We start from the raw sequence: 13,257 nt of genomic DNA, 5'->3' as shown, positions 1-13,257 counted from the left end.
GGGGGGAGGGAGGGATGGAGACAGAGGGAGGGAGAGGGGGAGGGAGGGGGGAGAGAGAGGCAGGGAGGGACGGAGGAGGGATGGAGCGAGAGAGAGGGAGGGAGAGGGGGAGGGAGGGGGGAGGGATGGAGAGAGGGGTTGGGGGGGAGGAAGGGAGAGAGAGAGAGGGAGGGGGAGGGAGGGGGGAGGGATGGAGGGAGAGAGACGGAGGGAGAGGGGAGGGATGGAGGGAGAGAGAGGCAGGGAGGGGGGAGGGAGGGGTTGGGGGGGAGGAAGAGAGAGAGAGAGAGAGAGATTCTCTGTCTTGTTCTGTAAGTTGGACATCTGACAGTACAGATCTTACACACCCTGCTATTAGTGAAGACCTTCTGATACTTTATTCATTAGATCCTTTCAACACGTGTGGGAGAGAAAGCAAAGCGAAAGTTCAGCTAGTTCGTTAGTGTGTGTGTGTGTGTGTGTGTGTGTGTGTGTGTGTGTGTGTGTGTGTGTGTGTGTGTGTGTGTGTGTGTGTGTGTGTGTGTTCTTTGGATGCAACTCAGCATTCTTTTTCCTCCAAACCCGACGAGTTGAGGTTTTACCAAAAAGTTATATTTTGGTTTCATCTGACCATATGACATCCTCCTAATCTTCTTCTGGATCATCCAAATGCTCTCTATCAAACTTCAGATGGGCCTGGACATGTACTGGCTTAAAACCTGTTGAGACTCTAGGGGCAGTATTTTCAGTTTTGGAAAAAAAACGTTCCCGTTTTAAACGGGATATTTTGTCAGGACAAGAGTCAAGAATATGCATATCATTGACAGCTTTGGATAGAAAACACTCTAACATTTCCAAAACTGTAAAGATATTGTCTGTGAGTATAACAGAACTGATGTTGCAGGCGAAAGCCTGAGAAAAATCCAATCCGGAAGTGCCTCATGTTTTGAAAGTGCTGCGTTCCAATGAGACCCCATTGAGCTGTGAATGGGCTATCAACCAGCTTAGGCTTTCTACGTCTTCCCCAAGGTGTCTACAGCATTGTGACGTGGTTTTACGCATTTATGTTGAAGAATACCCGTAAGCGCAAGTGGTCACATGATGCTCCCGGAGAGAAAATCTTGCGTAAAGTACAGAGGTAGCCATTTTTCCAATCACTTCTACTGAGAAACCAATTGTCCCGGTGGATATATTATCGAATAGATATTTGAAAAACACCTTGAGGATTGATTCTAAACAACGTTTGCCATGTTTCTGTCGATATTATGGAGCTAATTTGGAATATTTTTCGGCGTTGTCGTGACCGATCGATCGATTTTTCAGCCAAACGTGAAGAACAAACGGAGCTATTTCGCCTACAAAAATAATATTTTGGGAAAAAATTAACTCGTGAGTGAAAACATCCGAAGCTCATCAAAGGTAAACTATTTAATTTGATTGCTTTGCTGATTTCCGTGACCAAGTTACCTGCTGCTAGCTGGACAAAATGCTATGCTAGGCTATCGATAAACTTACACAAATGCTTGTCTAGCTTTGGCTGGAAAGCATATTTTGAAAATCTGAGATGACAGGGTGATTAACAAAAGGCTAAGCTGTGTTCCAAATCACTTGTGATTTTCATGAATAGGAAGATTTTCTAGGAAGATTTATGTCCGTTGCGTTATGCTAATTAGTGTCAGATGATGACAACGGTCCCGTTCACGGGATGGGGTGTCACTAGAGGTGCTTCACAGTAGGTATGGTGTTCTTTGGATGCAACTCAGCATTCTTTGTCCTCCAAACACGACGAGTTGAGTTTTTACCAAAAAGTTATATTTTGGTTTCATCTGACCATATGACATTCTCCCAATCTTCTTCTGGATCATCCAAATGCTCTCTAGCAAACTTCAGACGGGCCTGGACATGTACTGGCTTAAGCAGGGGGACACGTCTGGCACTGCAGGATTTGAGTCCCTAGCGGCGTAGTGTGTTACTGATGGTAGGCTTTGTTACTTTGGTCCCAGCTCTCTGCAGGTCATTCACTAGGTCCCCCCGTGTGGTTCTGAGATTTTTGCTCACCGTTCTTGTGATCATTTTGACCCCACGGGGTGAGATCTTGCGTGGAGCCCCAGATCGAGGGAGATTATCAGTGGTCTTGTATGTCTTCCATTTCCTAATAATTGCTCCCACAGGTGATTTCTTCAAACCAAGCTGCTTACCTATTGCAGATTCAGTCTTCCCAGCCTGGTGAAGGTCTACAATTTTGTTTCTGGTGTCCTTTGACAGCTCTTTGGTCTTGGCCATAGTGGAGTTTGGAGTGTGACTGTTTGAGGTTGTGGACAGGTGTCTTTTATACTGATAACAAGTTCAAACAGGTGCCATTAATACAGGTAACTAGTGGAGGACAGAGGAGCCTCTTAAAGAAGAAGTTAAAAGGTCTGTGAGAGCCAGAAATCTTGCTTGTTTGTAGGTGACCAAATACTTTTTTTCCACCATCATTTGCTAAATAATTCATAAAAAATCCTACAATGTGATTTTCTGGAGAAAAAAAATTATAATTTTGTCTGTCATAGTTGAAGTGTACCTATGATGAAAATTACAGGCCTCTCTCATCTTTTTAAGTGGGAGAACTTGCACAATTGGTGGCTGACTAAAAACTTTTTTGCCCCACTGTATAATAATAATAGATAATCAAGTCTAGACCCGATTTCTCCAAATGCTTTTCCTCTAACGTGTTTTATTGTTATATGAACCCTGAATTTAATTATACCTCTTCTCTTTTACAGATAGTAAAAATATCAATTAATAGCGACAGAGTGACACATTGTATCAGATTACTTCCCATGCAACGTCACGTTTCTCTGAGTCCTCGACTTTAGAAGGTCGTAAGCTCAGCTTCTGAACGTCATAGAGACTAACCAAATATATTCCCATGTACATCAGAGTATTTTATTTCCCATGTACATCAGAGTATTTTATTTCCCATGTACATCAGAGTATATCATTTCCAATGTACATCAGAGTATATTATTTCTCATGTACATCAGAGTATTTTATTTCCCATGTACATCAGAGTATTTTATTTCCCATGTACATCAGAGTATTTTATTTCCCATGTACATCAGAGTATTTTATTTCCCATGTACATCAGAGTATATCATTTCCCATGTACATCAGAGTATATTATTTCCCATGTACATCAGAGTATATTATTTCCCATGTACATCAGAGTATTTTATTTCCCATGTACATCAGAGTATATTATTTCCCATGTACATCAGAGTATTTTATTTCCCATGTACATCAGAGTATTTTATTTCCCATGTACATCAGAGTATATTATTTCCCATGTACATCAGAGTATTTTATTTCCCATGTACATCAGAGTATTTTATTTCCCATGGACATCAGTCACGTCTTCTTCTGGCATTTTACCGCTTGTTTCTAGCCTAAAGCATCGCGGATTTATGCATCGTTTTTGATCGGTATAATCAATCGCGAAACAATCGTGGCTTGCCACCTAGGTTGGGAACCCCTAATCTAAAGTACCCTCCTCGCCCAGAGCCCTGTCCTGTTCCCTAAAGTAAACTCCCTCTCTCCCTCCCTCTATGTCTCATGGGTCCATCTAACCTCTCTATCACGTCTCCCTCTCTCTTTTGTCTCTCTTTCTTACACTCTCTAAGCTTTCTCTCTCTCTCTCCCTCCTTTCTCACATCCTTTTATCACTTCTATCTTTGTCTTTCTCTCTTTCTAACTCTCTCCCTCCTTTCTCATATCCTTTTATCACTTCTATCTTTGTCTTTCTCTCTTTCTAACTCTCTCCCTCATTTCTCATATCCTTTTATCACTTCTATCTTTGTCTTTCTCTCTTTCTAACTCTCTCCCTCCTTTCTCATATCCTTTTATCACTTCTATCTTTGTCTTTCTCTCTTTCTAACTCTCTCCCTCCTTTCTCATATCATTTTATCACTTCTATCTTTGTCTTTCTCTCTTTCTAACTCTCTCCCTCCTTTCTCATATCCTTTTATCACTTCTATCTGTCTTTCTCTCTTTCTAACTCTCTCCCTCTCCCTCCCGTCTGTAGGAAGCGTGCCACCCACAGTACAGGGAAGAGAAAAGGTAGTCAGAAGGACCTGAGACCTCCAGACCTGTGGATCCATCATGAGGAGATGGAACTGAAGAACATGGAGAAGCCTGCCAGCGCCGCCCCCTCCGGACGCGATTCGCCCATCCAGGGTTCTATCCAGGATATCAGGTCTCAGTCTGTCAGTCACAGCCAATCAGAGAGCCAGATGGGCAGTAAGAGCAGCCACTCAGGTAAGACTAGGCAGAATGTTAGTGATGGTTAAGACAGAGTGTTTTTGGAATATGTCTTGACACCAATAATAGATGGTAACTAGTTATGTTGTCAACTCTTTGAAAACGTTTATGTTTCCTGCCAGTCTGTAGTTGTGCGGTCCATCAACAAAACAAAACAATTGTTTTTAATAGAAAAATGCATCAGAAAAGGGAGAAGAAGGATAGGATAAACTTTAGTGTCTCTGAGGGGGAAATTGTCACCTTCTGTTATCATCATTCTCTCTTTAAAAGTATCTCTTCACATTGAAGGTGGCTGTTTCTCTGTGATGTTGTTCATAATATCTCGGTTCATAATATGTCTGTTCATAATATCTCTGTTCATAATATCATAATGAAAATGCAGAAGGTTTTATCGATTTGATTTCTTATCCAGATATAGAGGACTCTGGTGTTATAGTTAACAAGGCAGTAAAGGCAATAATAGTCTAAATCTGTTCTGAATACAAATGCATTTGTTTATTTTCCTCACTTGGGTTGCCGAGGGAGGCTACTAAACGCGTACTCCACAGACCAGGGCAAACCCGTGGCTCCTGAGCTTTACGCAGCTCTTCACCCTCCCCCCTCGCGACTTCCTGGTTATTTTTTAGACCCCCCCCCCCCCCCCCCCCCCCCCCCCCCCATAAAAATAGATTATTAATTTTATCCGTTTTGCGCTGTTTGCTGGAAGTGATTCAGCTGCCTTGGGCGCCGAATAGTCAAAGCGTTTCTCATTTAGAACCATTTCATTTCATGTGCCTGAAAGTACAAACTCCGCCTACTGGCGGTCCCTGAGTGCAAATCAAGTGCACCTATGGGCCCACTGCAGGGCCAATCAGATCACTGTGTCTGCATTTTCCACCAGCCCACATGGAAGTTGACGCTTTTGTGAGATTTAAAAACGTATCGCTAGAGAACAACTGTCAACAAATACAGCCGAGAGCTGCTGTTTTTACGAGTGAATTCATGTTTAAGATTTTATTCACCACTGTCAACCCTTTTTATGAGCCACAAACTCCTTATCCCAGCCTATCCACTTCCCAACAGAGTGTTATTATTATAGTGTCCTTTTATAATAAATATCAAAGAATATGTTCACGTTGTCTTGTAATAGGAGCAGCAGCTTGAATAGGTGCATGAGGCTGAAGTAATGAAGAGCCACTAGAGGTTCTCCGTCATCTGGAAGACAGTGTCCCCCTTTTTTGTTTTTTTTTGGTCGAACCAGAGGGAGGAGGAAGAGCTGAGGGATGATGAGAAGGAGCCTCTCTGCAACGAAAAACAAATATGTAACATCTCTGCTGTAGCCTACTGTTTGTTCACTTTAATTCTCCCCTCTCATCTTCACCCAATACTAGATTCTGTGGTAATTGGAGCCGACTGCTATCTGGGGTGTTGAATATCAGATATTGACTCTATTAGGCATGAAAATGGCTCACATTTAGTTTTTTTAAAGTTTTTTTTCACATTTAATTTTGTGCGGCATCCCTCAAAAAAAACTTGTTCTTGTTATTATTTTTTTGTTTAGTTTTTTTAACCAAAATTACTTCAAGTCATAAAGGTTGCCGACCCCTAAAGGTTGCCAACCCCTGAAGGTTGCCGACCCCTAAAGGTTGCCGACCCCTGAAGGTTGCCGACCCGACCCCTGAAGGTTGCCGACCCCTAAAGGTTGCCGACCCCTGAAGGTTGCCGACCCCTAAAGGTTGCCGACCCCTGAAGGTTGCCGACCCCTGAAGGTTGCCGACCCCTAAAGGTTGCCGACCCCTAAAGGTTGCCGACCCCTGAAGGTTGCCGACCCCTAAAGGTTGCCGACCCCTGAAGGTTGCCGACCCCTGAAGGTTGCCGACCCCTGAAGGTTGCCGACCTCTAAAGGTTGCCGACCCCTGAAGGTTGCCGACCCGACCCCTGAAGGTTGCCGACCCCTAAAGGTTGCCGACCCCTGAAGGTTGCCGACCCCTAAAGGTTGCCGACCCCTGAAGGTTGCCAACCCCTGAAGGTTGCCGACCCCTAAAGGTTGCCGACCCCTAAAGGTTGCCGACCCCTGAAGGTTGCCGACCCCTGAAGGTTGCCGACCCCTGAAGGTTGCCGACCCCTAAAGGTTGCCGACCCCTAAAGGTTGCCGACCCGACCCCTGAAGGTTGCCGACCCCTAAAGGTTGCCGACCCCTGAAGGTTGCCGACCCCTGAAGGTTACCGACCCCTAAAGGTTGCCGACCCCTAAAGGTTGCCGACCCCTGCCTAGACACTACTCGTCATTGGTTCAACTCCTTCTTCTTCTTTTTTGCCCCCTGTATCTGTTCATTTAGACAGGTGGAATCCCAATGAAAAAAAGGAATCTTATTTACAAGACGATACATACAATAACGATTTTCCTTCCAGGTGGAGACAACGATGAGGCTTCCAGCTGCATCTCAACGTTAGAGCGCTCTCTAGCTGACAGGAGGGCGACACGTACCAAGCTGTTGATCCCCATGGACTCTCAGCCTAGCAACACCAGTAAGTTAACAACACACACTGACCGCTAGCGCGCGTTAGTCAATCACGATCAGCCGGAATCCATCTCACAGAGAAAGAGAGAGAGACTCCACTGAGCTCAGATCAGAGATGTGGCTGGCAGGATGCAGACTCCTGAGATGACAGGCCCTCTAACGGGAAGGTAGACTCATCTCCTGGATCAGTTATTACTGAACATAGCCTGGTTCCTCTCTAGGTTTCTTCCGAGGTTCTGGCCTTTCCAGGGAGTTTTTCCTAGCCACCGTGCTTCTACACCTGCATTGCTTGCTGTTTTGGGGTTTTAGGCTGAGTTTCTGTACAGCACTTTGAGATATCAGCTGATGTAAGAAGGGCTATATAAATAAATTTGATTTGAACATAGACAGTCTAATCTGGATTGTAGACTGAACATAGACAGACAGTCTAATCTGGATTGTAGACTGAACATAGACAGTCTAATCTGGATTGTAGACTGAACATAGACAGTCTAATCTGGATAGTAGAATGAACATAGACAGTCTAATCTGGATTGTAGACTGAACATAGACAGTCTAATCTGGATTGTAGAATGAACATAGACAGTCTAATCTGGATTGTAGAATGAACATAGACAGTCTAATCTGGATAGTAGAATGAACATAGACAGTCTAATCTGGATTGTAGACTGAACATAGACAGTCTAATCTGGATTGTAGAATGAACATAGACAGTCTAATCTGGATTGTAGAATGAACATAGACAGTCTAATCTGGATTGTAGAATGAACATAGACAGTCTAATCTGGATAGTAGAATGAACATAGACAGTCTAATCTGGATAGTAGAATGAACATAGACAGTCTAATCTGGATTGTAGACTGAACATAGACAGTCTAATCTGGATTATAGAATGAACATAGACAGACAGTCTAATCTGGATTGTTGAATGAACATAGACAGACAATCTAATCTGGATTGTAAACTGAACATCGACAATCTAATCTGGATGTTAAACTGAGCAGGTCTGGAGGGAGGCTAAGGTTGTTGGATTCTGATTGGTTGAACCTTATTACTGGTTGAACGTGATTGGTCTCTCCGACCACACTGTCCATTTGTGAGCACCCATCAGACAGCACGTTCCCATCCGGCACAACGACTAGCATCCTGAAAAGTGACAGGGGACTCACTGTGTCTACAGGGTACATACCCATTGTGTTATACCTGAGACCCTAGTGGGCATGCTCAGTAGTTACCTACCTGGACCCTAGTGGGCATGCTCAGTAGTTACCTACCTGAACCCTAGTGGGCATGCTCAGTAGTTACCTACCTGATCCCTAGTGGGCATGCTCAGTAGTTACCTACCTGGACCCTAGTGGGCATGCTCAGTAGTTACCTACCTGAACCCTAGTGGGCATGCTCAGTAGTTACCTACCTGAACCCTAGTGGGCATGCTCAGTAGTTACCTACCTGAACCCTAGTGGGCATGCTCAGTAGTTACCTACCTGAACCCCAGTGAGCATGCTCAGTAGTTACCTACCTGAACCCTAGTGGGCATGCTCAGTAGTTACCTACCTGAACCCTAGTGGGCATGCTCAGTAGTTACCTACCTGAACCCTAGTGGGCATGCTCAGTAGTTACCTACCTGAACCCTAGTGGGCATGCTCAGTAGTTACCTACCTGAACCCTAGTGGGCATGCTCAGTAGTTACCTACCTGAACCCTAGTGGGCATGCTCAGTAGTTACCTACCTGAACCCTAGTGGGCATGCTCAGTAGTTACCTACCTGAACCCCAGTGGGCATGCTCAGTAGTTACCTACCTGGACCCCAGTGGGCATGCTCAGTAGTTACCTACCTGAACCCTAGTGGGCATGCTCAGTAGTTACCTACCTGAACCCTAGTGAGCATGCTCAGTAGTTACCTACCTGAACCCTAGTGAGCATGCTCAGTAGTTACCTACCTGAACCCTAGTGGGCATGCTCAGTAGTTACCTACCTGAACCCTAGTGGGCATGCTCAGTAGTTACCTACCTGAACCCTAGTGGGCATGCTCAGTAGTTACCTACCTGAACCCTAGTGGGCATGCTCAGTAGTTACCTACCTGAATCCCAGTGGGCATGCTCAGTAGTTACCTACCTGAACCCTAGTGGGCATGCTCAGTAGTTACCTACCTGGACCCTAGTGGGCATGCTCAGTAGTTACCTACCTGAACCCCAGTGGGCATGCTCAGTAGTTACCTACCTGGACCCTAGTGGGCATGCTCAGTAGTTACCTACCTGAACCCTAGTGGGCATGCTCAGTAGTTACCTACCTGGACCCTAGTGGGCATGCTCAGTAGTTACCTACCTGAACCCCAGTGGGCATGCTCAGTAGTTACCTACCTGAACCCTAGTGGGCATGCTCAGTAGTTACCTACCTGAACCCTAGTGGGCATGCTCAGTAGTTACCTACCTGGACCCTAGTGGGCATGCTCAGTAGTTACCTACCTGAACCCTAGTGGGCATGCTCAGTAGTTACCTACCTGATCCCTAGTGGGCATGCTCAGTAGTTACCTACCTGAACCCTAGTGGGCATGCTCAGTAGTTACCTACCTGAACCCTAGTGGGCATGCTCAGTAGTTACCTACCTGAACCCTAGTGGGCATGCTCAGTAGTTACCTACCTGATCCCTAGTGGGCATGCTCAGTAGTTACCTACCTGAACCCTAGTGGGCATGCTCAGTAGTTACCTAACCATCACACTCCTGATAGCCGTTTCACAGCATGGGATCACCACACACACACACACACACACACACACACACACACACACACACACACACACACACGCGCACACACACACACACACACACTGCAGGGTACTGCGGTGTCTCACGTCCCTTCCACCATCAATAATCTTCTAAGGGACCTGAACAGGGACACATTTCAGTTGGCTTCGTTCTTCCAGGGGTTCTTGTGTGAATAGTTGTCTGGATTGTTTGATTATGAAAGATGACAATGATTATTTCTGTTGATCTATATACTGTAGATGGTATATCCACTCTGTCCGTGCATTAAGCAGACCCTCATCAGGGCAGCTCGTTAATTACTGTGCAGTAATGTGTATTGTAGCCCTGAACACCTTGTTTGTTGTTAAAACACACAAGAGGCCAAAGGAGGAGGTTACAGATGTGGGTTTTTAACATCGTCCTGAATGCTGACACAGCACCACCATCAACGTTGTGACGTTGGATTTACTAGCCAAGGATGAAGGAATGTCGTAAACACCGTAGTCATTTCAATTAGACCACAGTTCAGACAGAAATGCATCGTAATTAGAATGTTGACATAACACAGTGACATCAATTAATCTCACTAATATCATTTTAATTGGATTAATCATCTGGGACTGACTCTGTAGAACCCATTTAATCCTAATCTCATAATCTGATAATCAACTCAGATTATGACCTCTTCTCATCAGAAATATGAGGTTGCAGCAGTAAAACAGTGAGAGGGGTCCTCTCCTCTACCTCTCCTCTCCTCTACCTTTCCTCTCCTCTCCTCTCCTCTCCTCTAACTATCCTCTCCTCTCCACTCCTCTCCTCTACCTCTCCTCTCCTCTACCTTTCCACTCCTCTACCTCTCCTCTACCTCTCCTCTCCGCTACCTTTCCTCTCTTCCTCTCCTATGTGTGAGAAGGAGAAGACAGGAGAAAATAGGAGAGGAGAGGAGAGGAGAGGTAGAGGAGAGGTAGAGGAGGAGAGGAGAGGTAGAGGAGGAGAGGTAGAGGAGAGGTAGAAGAGGAGAGGTGTGGAGAGGCAGAGGATAGGGAGAGGTAGAGGAGGAAAGGAGAGGTAGAGGAGAGGTAGAGGAGGAGAGGAGAGGTAGAGGAGGAGAGGAGAGGTAGAGGTAGAGGAGGAGAGGAGAGGTAGAGGAGGAGAGGTAGAGGAGAGGTAGAAGAGGAGAGGTGTGGAGAGGTAGAGGATAGGGAGAGGTAGAGGAGGAAAGGAGAGGTAGAGGAGAGGTAGAGGAGGAGAGGAGAGGTAGAGGAGGAGAGGAGAGGTAGAGGAGGAGAGGAGAGGTAGAGGAGGAGAGGTAGAGGAGAGGTGTGGAGAGGTAGAGGATAGGGAGAGGTAGAGGAGGAAAGGAGAGGTAGAGGAGAGGTAGAGGAGGAGAGGTAGAGGAGAGGTAGAGGAGAGGAGAAGAGAGGAGAGGAGAAGAGAGTAGAGGAGAGGAGAGGAGAGGAGAGGAGAGGAGAGGAGAGGAGAGGAGGAGAGGTAGAGGATGAGAGGGGATGTAGAGGAGGAGAGAAGAGGAGAGGTAGAGGAGAGGAGAGGTAGAGGAGGAGAGGAGAGGTAGAGGAGAGGTAGAGAAGGAGAGGAGAGGTAGAGGAGGAGAGGAGAGGGAGAGGTAGAAGAGGAGAGGTGTGGAGAGGTAGAGGATAGGGAGAGGTAGAAGAGGAAAGGAGAGATAGAGGAGAGGTAGAGGAGGAGAGGAGAGGTAGAGGAGAGGAGAGGTAGAGGAGGAGAGGAGAGGAGAGGAGAGGAGAGGAGAGGAGAGGAGAGGAGAGGAGAGGAGAGGAGAGGAGAGGAGGAGAGGTAGAGGAGGAGAGGGGATGTAGAGGAGGAGAGAAGAGGAGAGGTAGAGGAGAGGAGAGGTAGAGGAGGAGAGGAGAGGTAGAGGAGAGGTAGAGAAGGAGAGGAGAGGTAGAGGAGGAGAGGAGAGGGAGAGGTAGAAGAGGAGAGGTGTGGAGAGGTAGAGGATAGGGAGAGGTAGAAGAGGAAAGGAGAGATAGAGGAGAGGTAGAGGAGGAGAGGAGAGGTAGAGGAGGAGAGGTAGAGGAGAGGTAGAAGAGGAGAGGTGTGGAGAGGTAGAGGATAGGGAGAGGTAGAGGAGGAAAGGAGAGGTAGAGGAGAGGTAGAGGAGGAGAGGAGAGGTAGAGGAGGAGAGGAGAGGTAGAGGAGGAGAGGAGAGGAGAGGAGAGGAGAGGAGAGGAGAGGAGAGGAGAGGAGAGGAGAGGAGAGGAGAGGAGGAGAGGTAGAGGAGGAGAGGGGATGTAGAGGAGGAGAGAAGAGGAGAGGTAGAGGAGAGGAGAGGTAGAGGAGGAGAGGAGAGGTAGAGGAGAGGTAGAGAAGGAGAGGAGAGGTAGAGGAGGAGAGGAGAGGAAGAGGTAGAAGAGGAGAGGTGTGGAGAGGTAGAGGATAGGGAGAGGTAGAAGAGGAAAGGAGAGATAGAGGAGAGGTAGAGGAGGAGAGGAGAGGTAGAGGAGAGGAGGGGAGAGGAGAGGAGAGGTGAGGAGAGGTATAGGAGAGGAGAGGAGAGGAGAGGAGAGGAGAGGAGAGGTAGAGGAGAGGAGAGGTGAGGAGAGGTAGAGGAGAGGAGAGGAGAGGTAGAGGTAGAGGAAGAGGAGAGGAGAGGACCCCTCTCACTGTTTTACTGCTGCAACCTCATATTTCTGATGAGAAGAGGTCATAATCTGAGTTGATTATCAGATTACGAGATTAGGATTAAATGGGTTCTACAGAGTCAGTCCCAGATGATTAATCCAATTAAAATGATATTAGTGAGATGAATTGATGTCACTGTGTTTTATGTCAACATTCTAATTACGATGCGTTTCTGTCTGAACTGTGGTCTAATTGTTAGAAACCGACTACGGTACCAGTCAGAAGTTTTGACAGACCGACTCATTCAAGGGTTTTCCATCATTTGACCTATTTTCTACATAGTGAAATATTGAAAACACCAAAACTATGAAATCATGTAGTAACCCCCCCAAAAAATATATTTTATATTTGAAATTAGCCACCCTTTGCCTTGCTGACAGCTTTACACATTCTTGGCACTCTCTGAACTAGCTTCACCTGGAATGCTTTTCCAACAGTCTTAGAGTTCCCACATATGCTGAGCACTTTTTGGCTGATTTTGTGGTATCTCAAATATAAAATATATATAGATTTTTTTTAACACTTTTTTGGTTACTACATGATTCCATATGTGTTATTTCATAGTTTTGTTGTCTTCACTATTATTATACGATGTAGAAAATAGTAGAAATAAAGAAAATCCCTTGAATGAGTAGATGTGTCCAAACTTTTTACTGGTACTGTATATTATCACAAGTTTTAACAAAGGTACGTATGTTGGTATGTTTACTGGTGAGCTGTTTTATAAACTAATGTCAAGTTTTAACATAATTAAATTGCTTGTTGCTTTAATTTGTGTACTGAGGCTACCCCAGCTACCTCATCTATCTCACCTACCCCATCTACCCCATCTACCCCATCTACCCCATCTACCTCATCTACCCCATCTACCCCATCTACCTCACCTACCCTCATCTACCTCACCTACCCTCACCTACCCCCATCTACCCCATCTTCATCATCTACCTCATCTACCCCATCTACCTCACCTACCCTCATCTACCTCACCTACCCTCACCTACCCCCATCTACCCCATCTACCTCATCTACCTCACCTACCTCATCTACCCCATCTACCTCATCTACCTCACCTAC

General features: G+C 45.9%; 1 protein-coding gene across 2 annotated transcripts in view; it reads left to right on the top strand.

Moving 5' to 3' along the window:
• The window catches only part of LOC110513199 (netrin receptor DCC-like), a 632,990-nt gene that overhangs the window by 545,111 nt on the left and 74,622 nt on the right, over window positions 1-13,257 (top strand). For both annotated transcript variants that reach the window (XM_036976622.1, XM_036976621.1), the window contains exons 24-25: window positions 4,043-4,275; window positions 6,669-6,785. In XM_036976622.1, the coding sequence (XP_036832517.1) occupies window positions 4,043-4,275; window positions 6,669-6,785 (350 nt within the window). The remainder of the gene's footprint in view (window positions 1-4,042; window positions 4,276-6,668; window positions 6,786-13,257) is intronic.

The sequence above is a fragment of the Oncorhynchus mykiss genome, chromosome 5, assembly GCF_013265735.2.
Source record: "Oncorhynchus mykiss isolate Arlee chromosome 5, USDA_OmykA_1.1, whole genome shotgun sequence".
NCBI lineage: Eukaryota > Metazoa > Chordata > Actinopteri > Salmoniformes > Salmonidae > Oncorhynchus > Oncorhynchus mykiss.
Note: the sequence above shows the minus strand (reverse complement) of the source record. Positions and strands in the feature narration are given on the sequence as shown.